Source organism: Filicampus tigris, chromosome 3, assembly GCF_054856515.1.
Source record: "Filicampus tigris isolate MCC_2025a chromosome 3, RoL_Ftig_1.0, whole genome shotgun sequence".
Lineage (NCBI taxonomy): Eukaryota > Metazoa > Chordata > Actinopteri > Syngnathiformes > Syngnathidae > Filicampus > Filicampus tigris.
This window is the reverse complement of record NC_141219.1, coordinates 7,297,217-7,311,094: the sequence shown is the minus strand read 5'-3', so window position 1 is coordinate 7,311,094 and position 13,878 is coordinate 7,297,217. Positions and strand designations below refer to the sequence as shown.

Here is a 13,878-nt window from a genome sequence, read left to right as displayed (position 1 = left end):
GCAGGTGTGAGCAGTGACAGCGTGGACTCGCTGGTGTTTGACACCCTTATCCCAAAGCCGATGCTGCAGCGCTACGTGTCCCTGCTGAGGGAGCACCGCAGGGTCATCCTGTCGGGGCCCAGCGGCACAGGAAAGACATATCTGGCCAATCAGCTTTCTCAACACTTGCTGCTTCTCGACGGCCGACCTCTCACCCCTCACGCTGTCGTCACATTCAATGTGGACCACAAATCCAGCAAGGTGAACACACAAACAATGAACATGTATTGCACTTATTTCTCATGCACCAACACTGTTGGAGTTTTAAAATGTAAATTATATAGCATCTGAAATTCTTCCTCCCTGTAGGAGCTTCGGCAGTATCTGTCAGGATTAGCCGAGCAGTGTAGCGCGGTGGTGGGAGAGGAGAGCCCTCTAGTGGTCATCCTGGACAACCTGCACCACGTCGGCTCCCTGAGCGAGATCTTCAACGGCGTCTTCAACAGCAGCCACGGGCACAGGTTGGTAACACTCAACTGAATGTATGTGTATATCCAAGGCTTGAAATTCCACCAGTGTCCACCAATATAAAGATGCTACCGAAGTGATCATGTCCTTCTTGTTTTGCTCGATAAGGTAACCAAAATATTAAGCATGATGCATTGTAAGTACAATCACACTCTAAAAACAGTTGGGTTAAAAATAACACAATTTTGGGTCAAAAATGGACCGATCCACTAATTGGGTCAATTTGACTCACCTTCTTGCGTTGTTTTGTACAAAACAGCCCCATTTTGGGGGTTGCCTTTTGGGTGTTTTTGTGGGGAAAAAAAAGGTGGGTTGAATTGATCCATTTTTGGACCCAAAATTGTGTTGTTTTTAATCAACCCAACTGTTTTTAGAGTGCACAACAATAAACCGATTGCAAAATGAATAGCTCTCTGTGTTAATCGTGATTTGTATCTAAAATTTGATACGGATCTTATTTGATTGTGTAGATTTACCGAATAGTATGCCCTTGTTGCTGTCGCAAATATAACTTTTATTAGTTGGCATGCACTGAAGATCTGACTGACGAGCATTATGTCACCCTTTAGCCCGTATATCATCGGCACCATGAGTCAAGCTACGTCATCCGCGCCCAACTTGCAGCTTCACCACAACTTCAGGTGACCTTGAACTCCTGTCTGCCACGCTCCCCTGTCAATGATTTGCCTCCAAGACGTGGCATTTGACTTGAGCGTGTCTTCTCATCAGGTGGGTGCTGTGCGCCAACCACACGGAGCCAGTCAAAGGCTTCCTGGGACGCTTCCTGCGACGGAAGCTGATTGAGATGGAAATTGGCAGCCGAACGCGCAACATGGAGCTGGTGAAGATTATTGACTGGATCCCGAGGGTGTGGCACCATCTCAACCGTTTCCTGGAGACGCACAGCTCCTCAGACGTGACCATAGGTGAGAGTTGGACCCATTTGTCAGTCGGAGTAAGTGGAGAGGCGACCCGCTGCTCAGATCTACGCGTTGGTGTCCGGCAGGTCCTCGTCTCTTCCTGTCGTGCCCGATTGATGTGGAGGGGTCCAGGGTTTGGTTCACTGACCTCTGGAATTACTCCATCATTCCCTACATGCTGGAGGCTGTTCGAGAGGGACTGCAGGTAGTAACACGCACGCACACACATACGTTTGAGGGTTTGTTATTACATGAACATTTATTCTCACATAAACACAGATAATAGTAGTGAAAATTGCTAACATTGCAGGGTTATAAGAGTTTGGGATTTTTCATTATAGTTAGTTTTTTTATTTCGTTTTGACTTTTGTTTTTTTTAATTCAGTTAGTTTTAAATCATTTGTATTTTTTTTTTTTTTTTTTTCGGAAATGCTTTGTTTTAGTTTAGTGTTTATTAGTTTCAGTATTAGGTTTTTTTTTTCATATGGGGTATTTGTTGAGTGCAAGATAAAAAGGTTGTATTGTTGCTATTTTTGTTACAGATGCGCTACGTAAATGAAGTTGTATTGTTTTGTTTAATAAAGTAAACTACAATTCTCAAACAACTTACCGCCCTTCTTCTGTAACAACGGATGCTCATCAATACAGAAATTAATGCATTTAAAACCAACCCTGAAAGCCCTTGTATGAGAGTAATTGATAAAGATTTTTAAAAAAGTGTTGTTGTTTTTTTTATCATCTAGTTTTAGTTAGTTTTGTAAACGTAAGATAAAGTTTTAGTCTTCGTTAACGAAAATGTTTTTTCAATTTTAGTTTTACTTCTTTCATTAGTTTTCTTTAACCATAATAGTCCTTGGCCATTGAGTACCGGTACCGATTCCAATATACCGGTTCTCCAAACCGCCTTATCTTGACGCGCTAATCATTCGAAACAAAACCCCCCAAAATAATGTAAATGAACCCTTTCTATCAGAATGAAGATGAAACAAAAACATTGCGCTCTTCCTCCCCGCAGTTGTACGGCCGGAGGGCTGCCTGGGAGGACCCCGCCGCCTGGGTGATCGACACCTACCCGTGGTCGGCTACGCCTGCTCCGTCTGATTGGCCCCCGTTGCTGCAGCTGCGCCCGGAGGACGTGGGATTCGATGGCTACTCGGCCCCAAGAGAAGGTGTCCGGAAAGAGCCGCCTCAGAGCGACAGTGACGCAGATCCGCTGGTGAGTAAGGTTGCAAACCTCCGGGAAGTTGGAGATTGCTGTGACCGTTCAGCTCCTTGTTAGAGAACATCAAGTTGTGCAAAAAGAACTGAAACATTTTACAATTGGACATGTGTGTTCAAAGGTTTAGCGAATAACTTAATTTAATGAATTACATTCACCTGTAAAGGTTATAGGAAGGTCAAGGTTCATTCTGAAATCTCACCCGAAATGCATACACGCCTAAATTCTTGCTAATATCGTATTTGCAAAAATATAGTAGCGAATGTGGAGCGAGCGCTTTTAAAGACCGTACAACTTTTCCACTAGATGAACATGCTGATGCGGCTGAAGGAGGCAGCGACGTCGTCCAGCCCTCAGAGCTACGACAGTGACTCCAACAGCAACAGCCACCAGGACGACATCCTGGACTCGTCGCTGGAGTCCACCTTGTGATGCGTTCGCGACCTCGTGATCCGCCTTCAAGACGATCTACACCGACAGACTGCTCTCACTGTGAGAACTTGATGATCACGCCAGAAAAATCCAGCCACCTTAATTTGGGTGCAGGCAACCCAAATATTTATAAAAGAGACAAAAGGTGTTTCAGAGGACAAAAGGCAACTCAAATTTTTGCTGCACTGTCTTGTTTTATTTTTGTTTTGGTTTGTTTTTCACCACTGTGGCCCGTGGCTCCTTTGCGAAGGAGCTTTTGACATCAAGCGTCAGACAGAATAAAAGCACACAGCCCGACAAAGTTCGAGGCATCATTGCTATTAGCACCAGCCATCAGTCAACTTAACTCCCCGCGCGCCAACACCAAGTTACATCATCAGGCGGTAGTGCACCGTACAGGCCTGCAGGTGGCGACACATGCTCCTTTAACTGAAAAGTTTACTGGATAGTATGCAGCTGCACTACACTTAAACGCCCCTAAATTCATTCAGATTTTTCATTACGTGATTATTTTTGATGTGCATGATGATGATACTGTAGCAAAAAAGCCAGCAAACACTGTAGCAAAAAAAAATCATAATAAGAAATACATCTAGGGGGGAAAAAAAAAATATATATATATATATATATATATATATATATATATATTCGTGAGACAATAAAAACGAGTGAAATAGGCCTAATGTGATAATGTCCAAGTCATTGGACAGATTTTTGCATTGATTACATCATTGATTACATGTTAACGGTAAATTCCTTTTGCATGTTCTGTTTAAATAGTTACACTTTTACCTCCACACAAGTTCTTGCTCTGACTGCATAATATCTTCATGGTCATTCGTAGCACAAAGATGCATCGGTGCTATTCAAAGAAAAATGCCTTACTTTGTTTTTTTTTCCCCGACAAATGTTTCAAAGGCTGTAAACATCGAGGGCTCTGAGTCGACTTTCTCTCCAAAGTTTTGGAGCAGAAGTGTGGACAATTCATCAACACCAATACTGTGTGAATGAGGAGTGAATGTGTAGTAAAGTTGAATTTGCATACTTTGCCCACTGATGAGAAGCTGGTGGAAATAAGAAGACCACTACAGTACATTTCGAATATGCTTGCTGTTTCAAATCAAATGTGGAGTGGTGGGTGTGCTATTTTTATACCTCATCCCATCCTGTTTGATCGCATACTGTTTTGATGATAAGATCTATAGGGGAATGTGGAAACAAGTGCTGCTTTGTTGATATGTATTGATAAAACTGATTTGGAGGTTAAATGTATGAAAATGCTTGGGATTTTAAGATAATACAGGAGGATGTACATTCTTTTGAAACCTCACAGCTGCCTTTTGGGTTGGGCAGACAAGCAGTTAAAAAGAAAAGTCATGTAGCCCAGCACAGCTTCAATCCAATGTCTTTGTTTTTGTCACCAATTCTATGCAACATTCATCGGGATGTTCAATGGAAGCCCAAAGCTGAATGTGCACCGTTGACTGCTGAGAGTGGCGTGCAGCATGGAAGCACGTCACCTTTGTGGCCCATTTGTCGAGTGTGTGTGTTTGTTTGGGTCCTCGTAAGCACAAAAGAAACTTGAGAGGTGTTGATGTTGTTCCAGCATTGAACTATTATTGTCAGTTGTTGTTTTTTTTTTTACTTACCAGCTCAATGAATGTTTAGCCTTCTTTGCTATGTAACATACTGTTAACTTTGTAAATAGTTAATGATATTTCAGCATTTTGGACAACACTTTTCTAGCTGATTTGTTACAGTACTTGAAAAGGAGTATTTTGTGTACAGTCTCTTTACATCTGAGCACTGTTGTGCTTTTTGTCATTGCTGAGATTCGGATATCACTGTCTTAGTCTTAAGTTATTGTGGTTCAATAAAAAAAAAATTATGACTGGATTCGCTATCACCGTTTTTTGTTTTTTTTCACAAGACACATTCGAATATATACTGTGAACATGTTTATTTGGTATTTGTACAAAAAGTAAAATCAACATATATACACCACATAATACAACATACGTATTAAACAAATTCATATAAATTATTAATGAAATAGCTACATTTTTTTCAATAAACAACTCTATTCAAGGTGAGGGTAAAATGAACTCAACTGGCATAAAATTCCATACAAATTTGTACAAAACACTGTACATTTGAACGAAGCTGTGCAAAAACAGCAAATGGTAGCTCAGAAGCAGATCCTGTCCAGTGCGCGTGCGCGGCGTTGAAACTTTTTTTTTTTTTTTTTTTTAATTGAAAACTAAATGGCGTCTGTGGGGTCGTGAACCGGGACGGTATCTTCTTCCAAATTTTTCCTGAAAAAAAAAAAGTCTCGTGTGTGTCAAGCACTACGACACGGTGATCTCCTCTTCGTCTGACTCTGAGAAGTCCGAGTGCTTGCTAGAGAGTGACGGCGACGAGACGCCGCAGGAGCCCGTCGTCTGCCTGCCGAAAGCTTCCTCCTCGTCCTCCTCGTCGTCTTCGGACTTCTTACCCACGTCGCTGAGGTCCGGGTGCGGGTTGGCCTTGGTGGGCAGCGTCTGCTCGCGGCAGCCGCCGGACGAGAGCAGCTCGCGCTCCTTCGAGTTTCTCCATTTCATCCGCCTGTTCTGGAACCAAATCTTCACCTGCAGACCAAGAGACACAAGGCGAGTTAGGTGCATGAAACAACAGGATGCAGTCTTAGTTGCTTAAAAAAAATCAAAAAATAAACGTGCAACGTGCATGGTGACGTCATTCCGTAATTACGTAAAGCCGTGATTCTCTAAACGTGGTATAATGAGGTGCTGGCAAAAAAAAGGTTCTCAAAATGTGGTCTCAAAGAGTCGTGACAATTCTATTCTAATAACTAGTAAGTTCAATATATTTGCAATTTTTCTATTGATTTTGGTTAAAAAAAATCACCAAAAAAATAACTTCTATGTGCAATCTGTACATTTTAATTACGTACAGCTTTTTAAGAACCATGATAAAAGTTACTGTGACTTAATCATGTTAAATATACATTTGAGTAATAAAACCAGTATTTTTATGATATTACAGTATTTTAATGTTGGTCATGGTTGGGACAGTTCAGTTTTTTGTAGTTGGTAGCCTATGGTGTGAAAAGTTTTAGAACCACTGACGTAGATCAGTACGTAATATTACACAGTGGCAAGACACCAGTCGACTGATGAAATTGTTCATTCATTAGCCTACTTTGTTTATCATCACGTTTTATTTTCAAATTTAGAAAAAGGTTTGCTTTATTTATATGTATCTATATTTGTTTAGTTTTAAGTTAACTGCACTTGGTGAAATATTCAAAATGTATCAAGTAAATTTAGCTACTCACAATGCACTTTTCCAGGTATAAACACGGGGCCTGTGTGTGTTTTAGCTTTGGAATCACTTTTCAAAAGTTTACAAACTAATTTAAAAGTAGCTACATTTGGGGTTTTTTTTGTTTGTTTTTTTAGGTGGGAGGGATTAAACACGTTGATAGTCTGAAAAGTTGCTAGCATAAAAATGCTAAAGTTATCTGGGGAGCAACACAACTCGAAACTGTCAGTCAGTCACAAAGAGTAAGGTAATAATTCCAGTAAATGTTTGAATGAAAAAGCACTTATAGTCCCTAAATATAAAACAGTCAAGTGAAAAAGAGTAAGTACGACCGTACGTTCGATATGGTTGTTTATCAAGATGTTTTTACCTGTGAATCTTTCAGGCCGAGTTTGGAGGCCAGCTTCTTCCTGTCCGGCTTGCTGATGTACTTTTGTTTTTGGAACATCTTCTCTAAAGCTTTGCGCTGTACGTCCGAGAAGACGGCCCTCCGTAGCATCCCTCTGCGGGGCTTCCCTCGGGCGGCCAACGGCCACGAGAAGGTTCCTGGGATTGGCACGGCGGAAGAAGCTGTGAGAAGATCATACCAAAAAAAAAAACAACAACTGGTAAATACCAAACCCACTAATTTAATGACGTATCCGTGCGTTGTTATCAACGAGTGTAGGCACTGGGTCTCAGTTTTTTGGGGTGAAATGGCACGAGGTGACTAATTAGCACATTGGGAGTATTGGTATGTTAAAGAGGCAGCGTTTCCTTGAAGGAGGCCTGCGTGGGCGGATAGAAGAGTTAATAAAGCGTGAACGGTAATTGTGTAGTAATGAACTAACACAGAAAAGACTCTGGACAGGCGGCGAAGGCCATATATTACGGCCACAAAGGGAGATTTACACTTTCAAACTAAACACAACCGCATACCAGAATACTGATGCCCAAAAAGGGGGGGAAGGCACTTTTTTTTTCTTCTTCTTCTTCTTCGTGCCCTCAAATCATTTTCATTAAATGAACACGAAAAGCTATTGAGGACGCTGAGTTTCTTTGTTGGCCCATTCAGCCAAGCCCATAAAAGGGACTCGGTCGCCATTATGATTAGTCTGAATGAAAGACTTTTATAGACTTTTCTAAGAGATTATTCTTCATCTCACCTCGCCATTGGCCCACTGGAGGGGCAAAATGAGAGAGAGAGGAGTTTGTAAGCAAATACATCCTCAGCAGGGACGTTTTAAAGCACTTTATGGAAACAAGAAGCACCTTGTTGGTTCTGATTGGACCCCGCCGGACCAGTGCACACGTGATGCTTTTTGGTCACAGGTGTCAAATTTAAGGCAAGGGGCCACATCCTTATATAGGTGTGTGTGTGTAAGGTAAGCAAGGTATGTGTTCATTTTTTCTTGCTAAACTCTGTAACAAAATTGCAAATTGACTTTACATTTAAAGGAAGCGGTCATTTTACCACTTGCACTGGACTGAAAATGACATCACAGTGCCTAAGATGTGATTGGTCATTACCTGATTGCTCAGGCACTATGATGTCATTTTCAGTTGACAGCATATCAAGTGGCAAAATGGCCGCCCCCTGAAAATGGGTAGATTTTGCTGCTTGAAATCATATTCCTTAAACGCAATATTAATCAGAACATTGTGTTTAGCTTATAGCGGTGGCGCCATTTTTTAGACTTTTAACAAAGTTTAGAAATTGCACGCATGTTTGCCAAGCAACCCCCCCCTCCCTTTTTTTTTTTTTAAAATACATTATACAACTGTGCAACAAACTCTTTCTTGACTTTGGATTTCAAAACTATTATCCATGGATTTGTTTGGAAATTTAAATGGCTTCGCAACGTGGAAACCAAAACTACGTGACCCTCGACAAAAATGACTTTGACACCCCTTGCTCTATGTGGTCTTGTGAGAATATAGAAATCTCTCAATGGCGCCTAATGGGGAAATTAGTGCATGACTGGTAAAAGTCACTCTCCGGGGTGGGTGGTTCACCCCAGTGGGGGCTGACCAAATTGGTCACGGTGCCGAAAAAAACTTTTGTTGGCAGCTACTGCAGCCCGGTGGCCCCCCGGGCTCTGTGGGAAAAAAAATACCCCTAAAAAAACGCCCCTCAATGGGTAGCTGGGGGGCTGTAACTGGCTACCCCGCCTCTAATTTAGAGCGTGACGATTAGGGATAATTGGTTAATTAGGAGGTGGGTGGGTCTGGGCCAGAGGCCATTAAGAGAACCACACATTTTTTTTTTTCATTCTCTCAGTGTTTCTATTTTGGGGAGAAGGTGATGGGTGAGGTGATACCTGCGTGTAAATACGGCGTCCTAAACATGGGTTGGAAGGTTCCATCGAAGCAGGGGATGTGGAAGCTCTTGGAGTGCATGCTGTGGACTGTCGGGGCGGAAGGTTCTGCGGAAGAACGTGAGACAAGTTATAATCAGGTGCACGCTGCCGTGACGTGGCGTGTTCGTGGGGGGGGGGGGGGGGGGGGAACTTACGTGTCTTTGGCGACGGAGCAAGGATGGCGCTCACTCCAAACTTGAGGAAAGTGGCATCCTTGCTGCTCGACGTTTTGGGCGAGAAGGACTCGCGCGTCACGACGCCGGTGGGCGAACCTCGATCCACGCGCGCGTCCGCGAAAGATAAGGTGGTGGCGGCGGTCGGCGGCGTCCGGTTTAGGAAGGCGGCGGGTCGGTTTATCCGCAGTAGGTCCTCCACTAAGAAGCTGGAATGGGTCGGTAAAGCGGCGGGTAAGCTGTGGTGAAGTGGGAGAGCCGCTGGCCGGTAGAGACCCGGATAGAGGGCGGGGGGCGCGATCACGCTTGGGATCATCATGGTCCCGACTCGTGCCTGCAGGAGTACTCCGCGTGTGTTAGCGAGGGCAAATTGTCGCCGAGTGTCTGCAAAGTCCTCTGTGGTCTCGTCTCTGCGGGCACAGGAGCTTTATAGCAGCAGACCCCCACCACAACCCCCTCGACGCCCACCCCTCTCGGGCCTGACAGGCTCAACAATGGAGCCAAACAAAGTTCTCCTCACGGGTCGCTTTCATAGCCCCTTCCCTTGCATTGCGATTGGCCGGTGGGCGCAATTTATGATTGCATTCGACTTCATAAGCAAGCAAGACACAATGTGGCCACCACAAAGGAGGTCCACTCATCAGTTTTGCATATGGACCGCTTTCCTTTCACCGTATTGTGTTGGGCCGAGGCAAGCTGCCTAATTAAAGACCAATCTTTACATATTGTCTCATTATGTGTGGGCTTTTCATTACTTTTCCCCCCCAATTCCTTTCACATATAATTCATAATGAAAAATGCTGCTTTCTAGAGCGTACAGGGGATGAGCTGTTATAGAAAGAAAAAACTGATGATATATCATAATAAACGTGTTCGTTACATTCTATTTTTGCATAAGAAAAAAAAAAAAAAAAAAAAAGAGTTCCACATGCCCGCTGGTTGAGACGCTTCCAAAATGCAAATGAGTTTTTTTAGGATTTCATGGGATTTTCAACACTCAATCTGGCCCTCGTCATGGAATAATGTCTTAACGGGATTGTCGCTATCAAAACGCTTTAACAGATGTGTTAAATATCACTTTGTGCACAGGCGCGGCTCGCCGCGCACAACAGGAGAAGTGTGCGCTGCTGATCCTGTTAGGAGCATGAACTTTAACTGTCAGCCTCAGCTGCGCATGAGGCGCCCCTCGGACGGCCTTTCTCTGCCTCCCTCTCCCGGCTTCCAAGAGGGAAGAGAAGGAAAAAAAAAAGCGGTATTTCTAAAGACGGTTTTGTTCTGCTATTTTAACCGGCTGAATAAAAGTGCATCTGTGATTCGATTTAAAACGCATTCATTTGGACGGACGCTGGGCGCTCAAATAAAACTCGTATTAATGCCACTCGGGGCCTGATCGTAGTGTTCTGTCAGCTACACCGCATAAGTGCTCAAGCAGAAAAATCGGGGCAAAAAAATACACTGCACGCGCACACAAAATGCATGCAATGCAATGAAAAATTACATCGGTATACATTAAGTTTTAAGTAAAAAAAAAAAAGTTCATTTTAATTCGATAATGTAAACGTCAATGAATATATAAATTCACCTGAAAATCATATAAATTCTATTATCTTAAACAGTCACGTAAACCTTATTATAGCACAAATTATGATGATATACTACCAATACATTTTCTGTGTGTAAAATAGAGTATACTAGGCCGCTTTATTGAAATACTATAAATATTAAAGGACAGAAGGGTAAGTGTTGCATCTGTAAAATGTTTATTACGTTTTAGCTATAGAAATACACTGGAATGTTTTTTTTTAAGCAGTCTTGATACTGCGAGTACACATTTGTAGCTCAAAGCAGTAACCAGTCTGTAGGATCAAGTCCAAAAGTAAATGACTAGTGTTCTAACATCAGTCACTTTTAAAGTGGCCACGGTGTAATCATTCCGAGGGAACGCCCCCGTGAAATGATCCTTTGCACATCACTCAACGCCTATCAGGGGCGCGTCTTGCACGGCGTGCACGCGCACGACGCGCATCACACGGGAAGCGACCAGCCCTTCAAAGCCCCCTTTTTTTTTTTTTTTTTTTTTTTTTTTTTTATTAGCCCATATTCCTTTACTTGGCTCCTCAAAATCCTCCTTTTGTACGAGCTAAGCAGATGGTTAGCAGGAAGCATGGGCGGCCCAGCCTGACCGAGACGAATTTCTATGAGCTTTGCTGCGTTGGGCTGCAAACTGCCCTCTTAAAACAGCTGCCCGAGGCTCAATTAGAGCCATTAAAAGCACATCGCGGACATATTAACAACAACTCGAGCCCCTATAGTCTCCACCAAGCCCACTCTTCTTAACACCCACCAAGCACCAATCTGACGTATCAGCTTCCATCTACAAGTTACAGCACTCATTTGTTATCTTGGGCATTTGTTATGGGCGTAAGTGCACGATTTTAGAAACGTGGCTCCCGATAGTGATGCTAATGTGCGTGCATGGTTATGAAATCATATGATATTATATGCATAGATTGAAATTCCTACTACTGCATTGTTAACCTGCATACTCATGCTTGTTCGCCTCACTGAAAAAAAAAAAAATGGTGCTGAATTTAAATATACATTTTTTTTTAAGGAGATGCATGGTCTACTTAAAAATGTGTCTGGATCCAGATGGTTTTATTTCATGCAACCGCTTGACGAAATAACAGTGAGTAAATTCATCCCAAAAACATTTCAGTGATACACGAAGAAATCTCATTAGAGATTAATAATAAACGTAATAGCTAATTAATAGAGACTCCTCGCTCAAAATTGAGTAAGATATGTTGGTCGTTTATCACACATGACCCATGACGATCAGAACATGCGTATATGGAGTATTACAATAATCACACTGGTCAAGAGCAAATTTTAATCAGGGATGGCTTTATGTGCCCCTAAACCTATTTTTGACGGTAATAAAAAATAAAAAAATAAAAATCTAGAAAAGTTTACTTGCTTCTCTAATTAAAACAAAATTAGTAAAAAAAAAAGAAAAGTTGACCAGTGTTATTGATCATTTCTTTTTTCATGTTTGCCCACCACATTTGCATTTTAAAAATACTATTTAAATAGATTTAGGAGTTCACCTAATAGCCAATATACAGTAATGGCGTACGCTGACGTCATCATGACCAAACAAGCATGTAGCCTGTTATCTAACAAATAGATCGACAAACTCAAATGTTTGACGCACGGCAACACATTTCCCCCACGTCTGTAGATTACATTTGTCGATAGTTTCGATCAGACAGCTGCATTCTTTTGCAGGAAAGGGCGACGGTCCAGTTTAGTAAATAGATGAACTCCACCATTGTGTCGTGTGTGTGTTTCTGCTGCATTAAGTGAAAAGGGGGCTGAGTATGTTACCCATGCATGAGAGCCCCTCCATGGGTCATCCCATTGTGCCGTGAGTCCGACAGGTGGTTACTGTTTATTATTCCCTCATTATTTATTGGTGACGTGGGCGCAGCGAGGAGAGGGAACTCCCCGTCTTTTCAGCAGGCCGTGGTGCGACAGATTGTGCTGACTGGTTGCGGCTTCGTGTGACACCACACCAGTCAGCGTGTAGTTTTACCCCACCCACGCACTTGAAACACTTTTGAATCCATTCAAACGCGTAGACATATTAAAACACACTTTTAAACGTATTCCTTGGCGCACCGCTGTTCAAATAAGAGGTCGGGTGTGCTTGCTTCAAACTGTTCATTTGTCACTACCAGTTGAAATTGACAAAACTGATATGTAAAATAGAATTGAATTCAATGTTTTACAGTATACACACCAGAATGTTCACACAAAGCATATCATTATCTTATTATTAACATGCATGGACATGCTTCTGTAAATTAACATAGATGTTAATAAACCTTCAAAGAGCTGCAACTTAAACACACACACGGCACATACAAACAGAGCGTACACCAATACAAGCATCTATTCTCTGTGTTGGGAGAACAACAACGATTACTCGAGATTAATTGAGGACCTTCTCTGCCTCTTGTTCTTGCTATTAATTACATGCTGCATCTCTTTCAGTAGACCCCAGTGCTACCTGCCATGTTAATGTGGTACTTGCACTGAAGGTGTGGAAGTGTAAATTCCACTTGACTGGATCCCGTTAAAATTGTCCTACAAACTCCAAATTACAAACAAATGAATTATGTAATCACCAGTCTCGGAAGATGTTTATTCAGTTGTTTAAATTGGTAAAAAAAAAAAAAAAAAAAAAAAAAGCAGATCGCAGACATGGCACGAAACTAAAATCATTTAGAATGACAACTTTCTGGCTTTCAGAAATACTGAAAGAAATCAAGATTAAAAAAAAAAAAAAAGATAGTCAGGATGCAGCAGTGATCACCCCTTGGAAATCTGTTGCACCAAGTGGACTGACATGAATCGTGGCTCCAACACGAGAGATGTGGGTCAAATTGACCCAATTAGTGGATCAGTCCACTTTTGAGCCCAAATTGTGCGATTTTTAGCCCAACTGTTTTTAGAGTGTCACTCGACGAAATACACACCAATGACCAATGTCATAGCCCGCAAATAGTTCAGATCTCAATCCATGAACTTAATTTGTCCATTTTGTCGATCAAGATGCTGCGTGAAGTCAACTAAATCTTTTGAGTTCGTTCCATTTGTCCCCCTGGTTTCACCTTAACATGGATTCCCACTTGGGGTGTTTTGGCCGCGGCTTCACCTCGCTTCACGGGCCGCGCCCAAGGTCTCGCAGCATCTGGCGCAGGAGGCGCAAAAGCCTCTCACAACACGAGTGAATTAGCAAAGCCCCAAGACTCACAGGCGCAGTGACAAGCATTAAATTGATATTAACTTTGTATTAAACATGCCCCCTCCCTCCCCTTCTCGCCAAATGGACCGGTGCCATGTCAGTGCACAAAGCGCTCTGTATGAACTCACGCTGCACCTGTCCCCTCTGACTTGGC

The 13,878-nt window shown here is 42.5% G+C and overlaps 2 protein-coding genes and 1 long non-coding RNA gene across 9 annotated transcripts in view; 2 read left to right on the top strand and 1 right to left on the bottom strand.

Annotated features, from left to right (window-relative positions):
• Positions 1-4,974, top strand: part of nav2a (neuron navigator 2a) — a 160,393-nt gene extending 155,419 nt beyond the window's left edge. For all 7 annotated transcript variants that reach the window (XM_086026738.1, XM_086026736.1, XM_086026737.1 and 4 more), the window contains 7 exons: positions 5-240; positions 349-500; positions 1,077-1,148; positions 1,237-1,433; positions 1,514-1,632; positions 2,443-2,643; positions 2,953-4,974. In XM_086026738.1, the coding sequence (XP_085882864.1) occupies positions 5-240; positions 349-500; positions 1,077-1,148; positions 1,237-1,433; positions 1,514-1,632; positions 2,443-2,643; positions 2,953-3,078 (1,103 nt within the window). In that variant the 3' untranslated portion in view covers positions 3,079-4,974. The remainder of the gene's footprint in view (positions 1-4; positions 241-348; positions 501-1,076; positions 1,149-1,236; positions 1,434-1,513; positions 1,633-2,442; positions 2,644-2,952) is intronic.
• Positions 4,975-5,033: 59 nt separating this feature from the next.
• dbx1a (developing brain homeobox 1a) lies at positions 5,034-9,292 on the bottom strand. Its single transcript, XM_086026743.1, has 4 exons — positions 8,894-9,292; positions 8,700-8,804; positions 6,770-6,969; positions 5,034-5,705 (listed from the first exon to the last, which is right to left on the bottom strand). The coding sequence occupies exons 1-4, from the start codon at positions 9,228-9,230 to the stop codon at positions 5,427-5,429; spliced, it is 921 nt and encodes a 306-aa protein (XP_085882869.1). The 5' UTR covers positions 9,231-9,292; the 3' UTR covers positions 5,034-5,426.
• The window catches only part of LOC147149719 (uncharacterized), a 29,002-nt gene continuing 20,383 nt past the window's right edge, over positions 5,260-13,878 (top strand). The window contains exons 1-2 of the long non-coding RNA XR_015086300.1: positions 5,260-5,726; positions 6,859-7,007. This is a non-coding gene — a long non-coding RNA (uncharacterized LOC147149719). The remainder of the gene's footprint in view (positions 5,727-6,858; positions 7,008-13,878) is intronic.

What these genes read in the sequence shown, in the direction of transcription:
- dbx1a (XM_086026743.1), bottom strand. Translation starts at nt 9,230, where the DNA reads ATGATGATCCCAAGCGTGATCGCGCCCCCCGCCCTCTATCCGGGTCTC. An exon ending in TGCTCCGTCGCCAAAGACAC is followed by an intron (nt 8,805 to 8,893) that starts GTAAGTTCCCCC and finishes GTTCTTCCGCAG; the next exon opens with AACCTTCCGCCCCGACAGTC. An exon ending in TCGGCCTGAAAGATTCACAG is followed by an intron (nt 5,706 to 6,769) that starts GTAAAAACATCT and finishes CTTGGTCTGCAG; the next exon opens with GTGAAGATTTGGTTCCAGAA.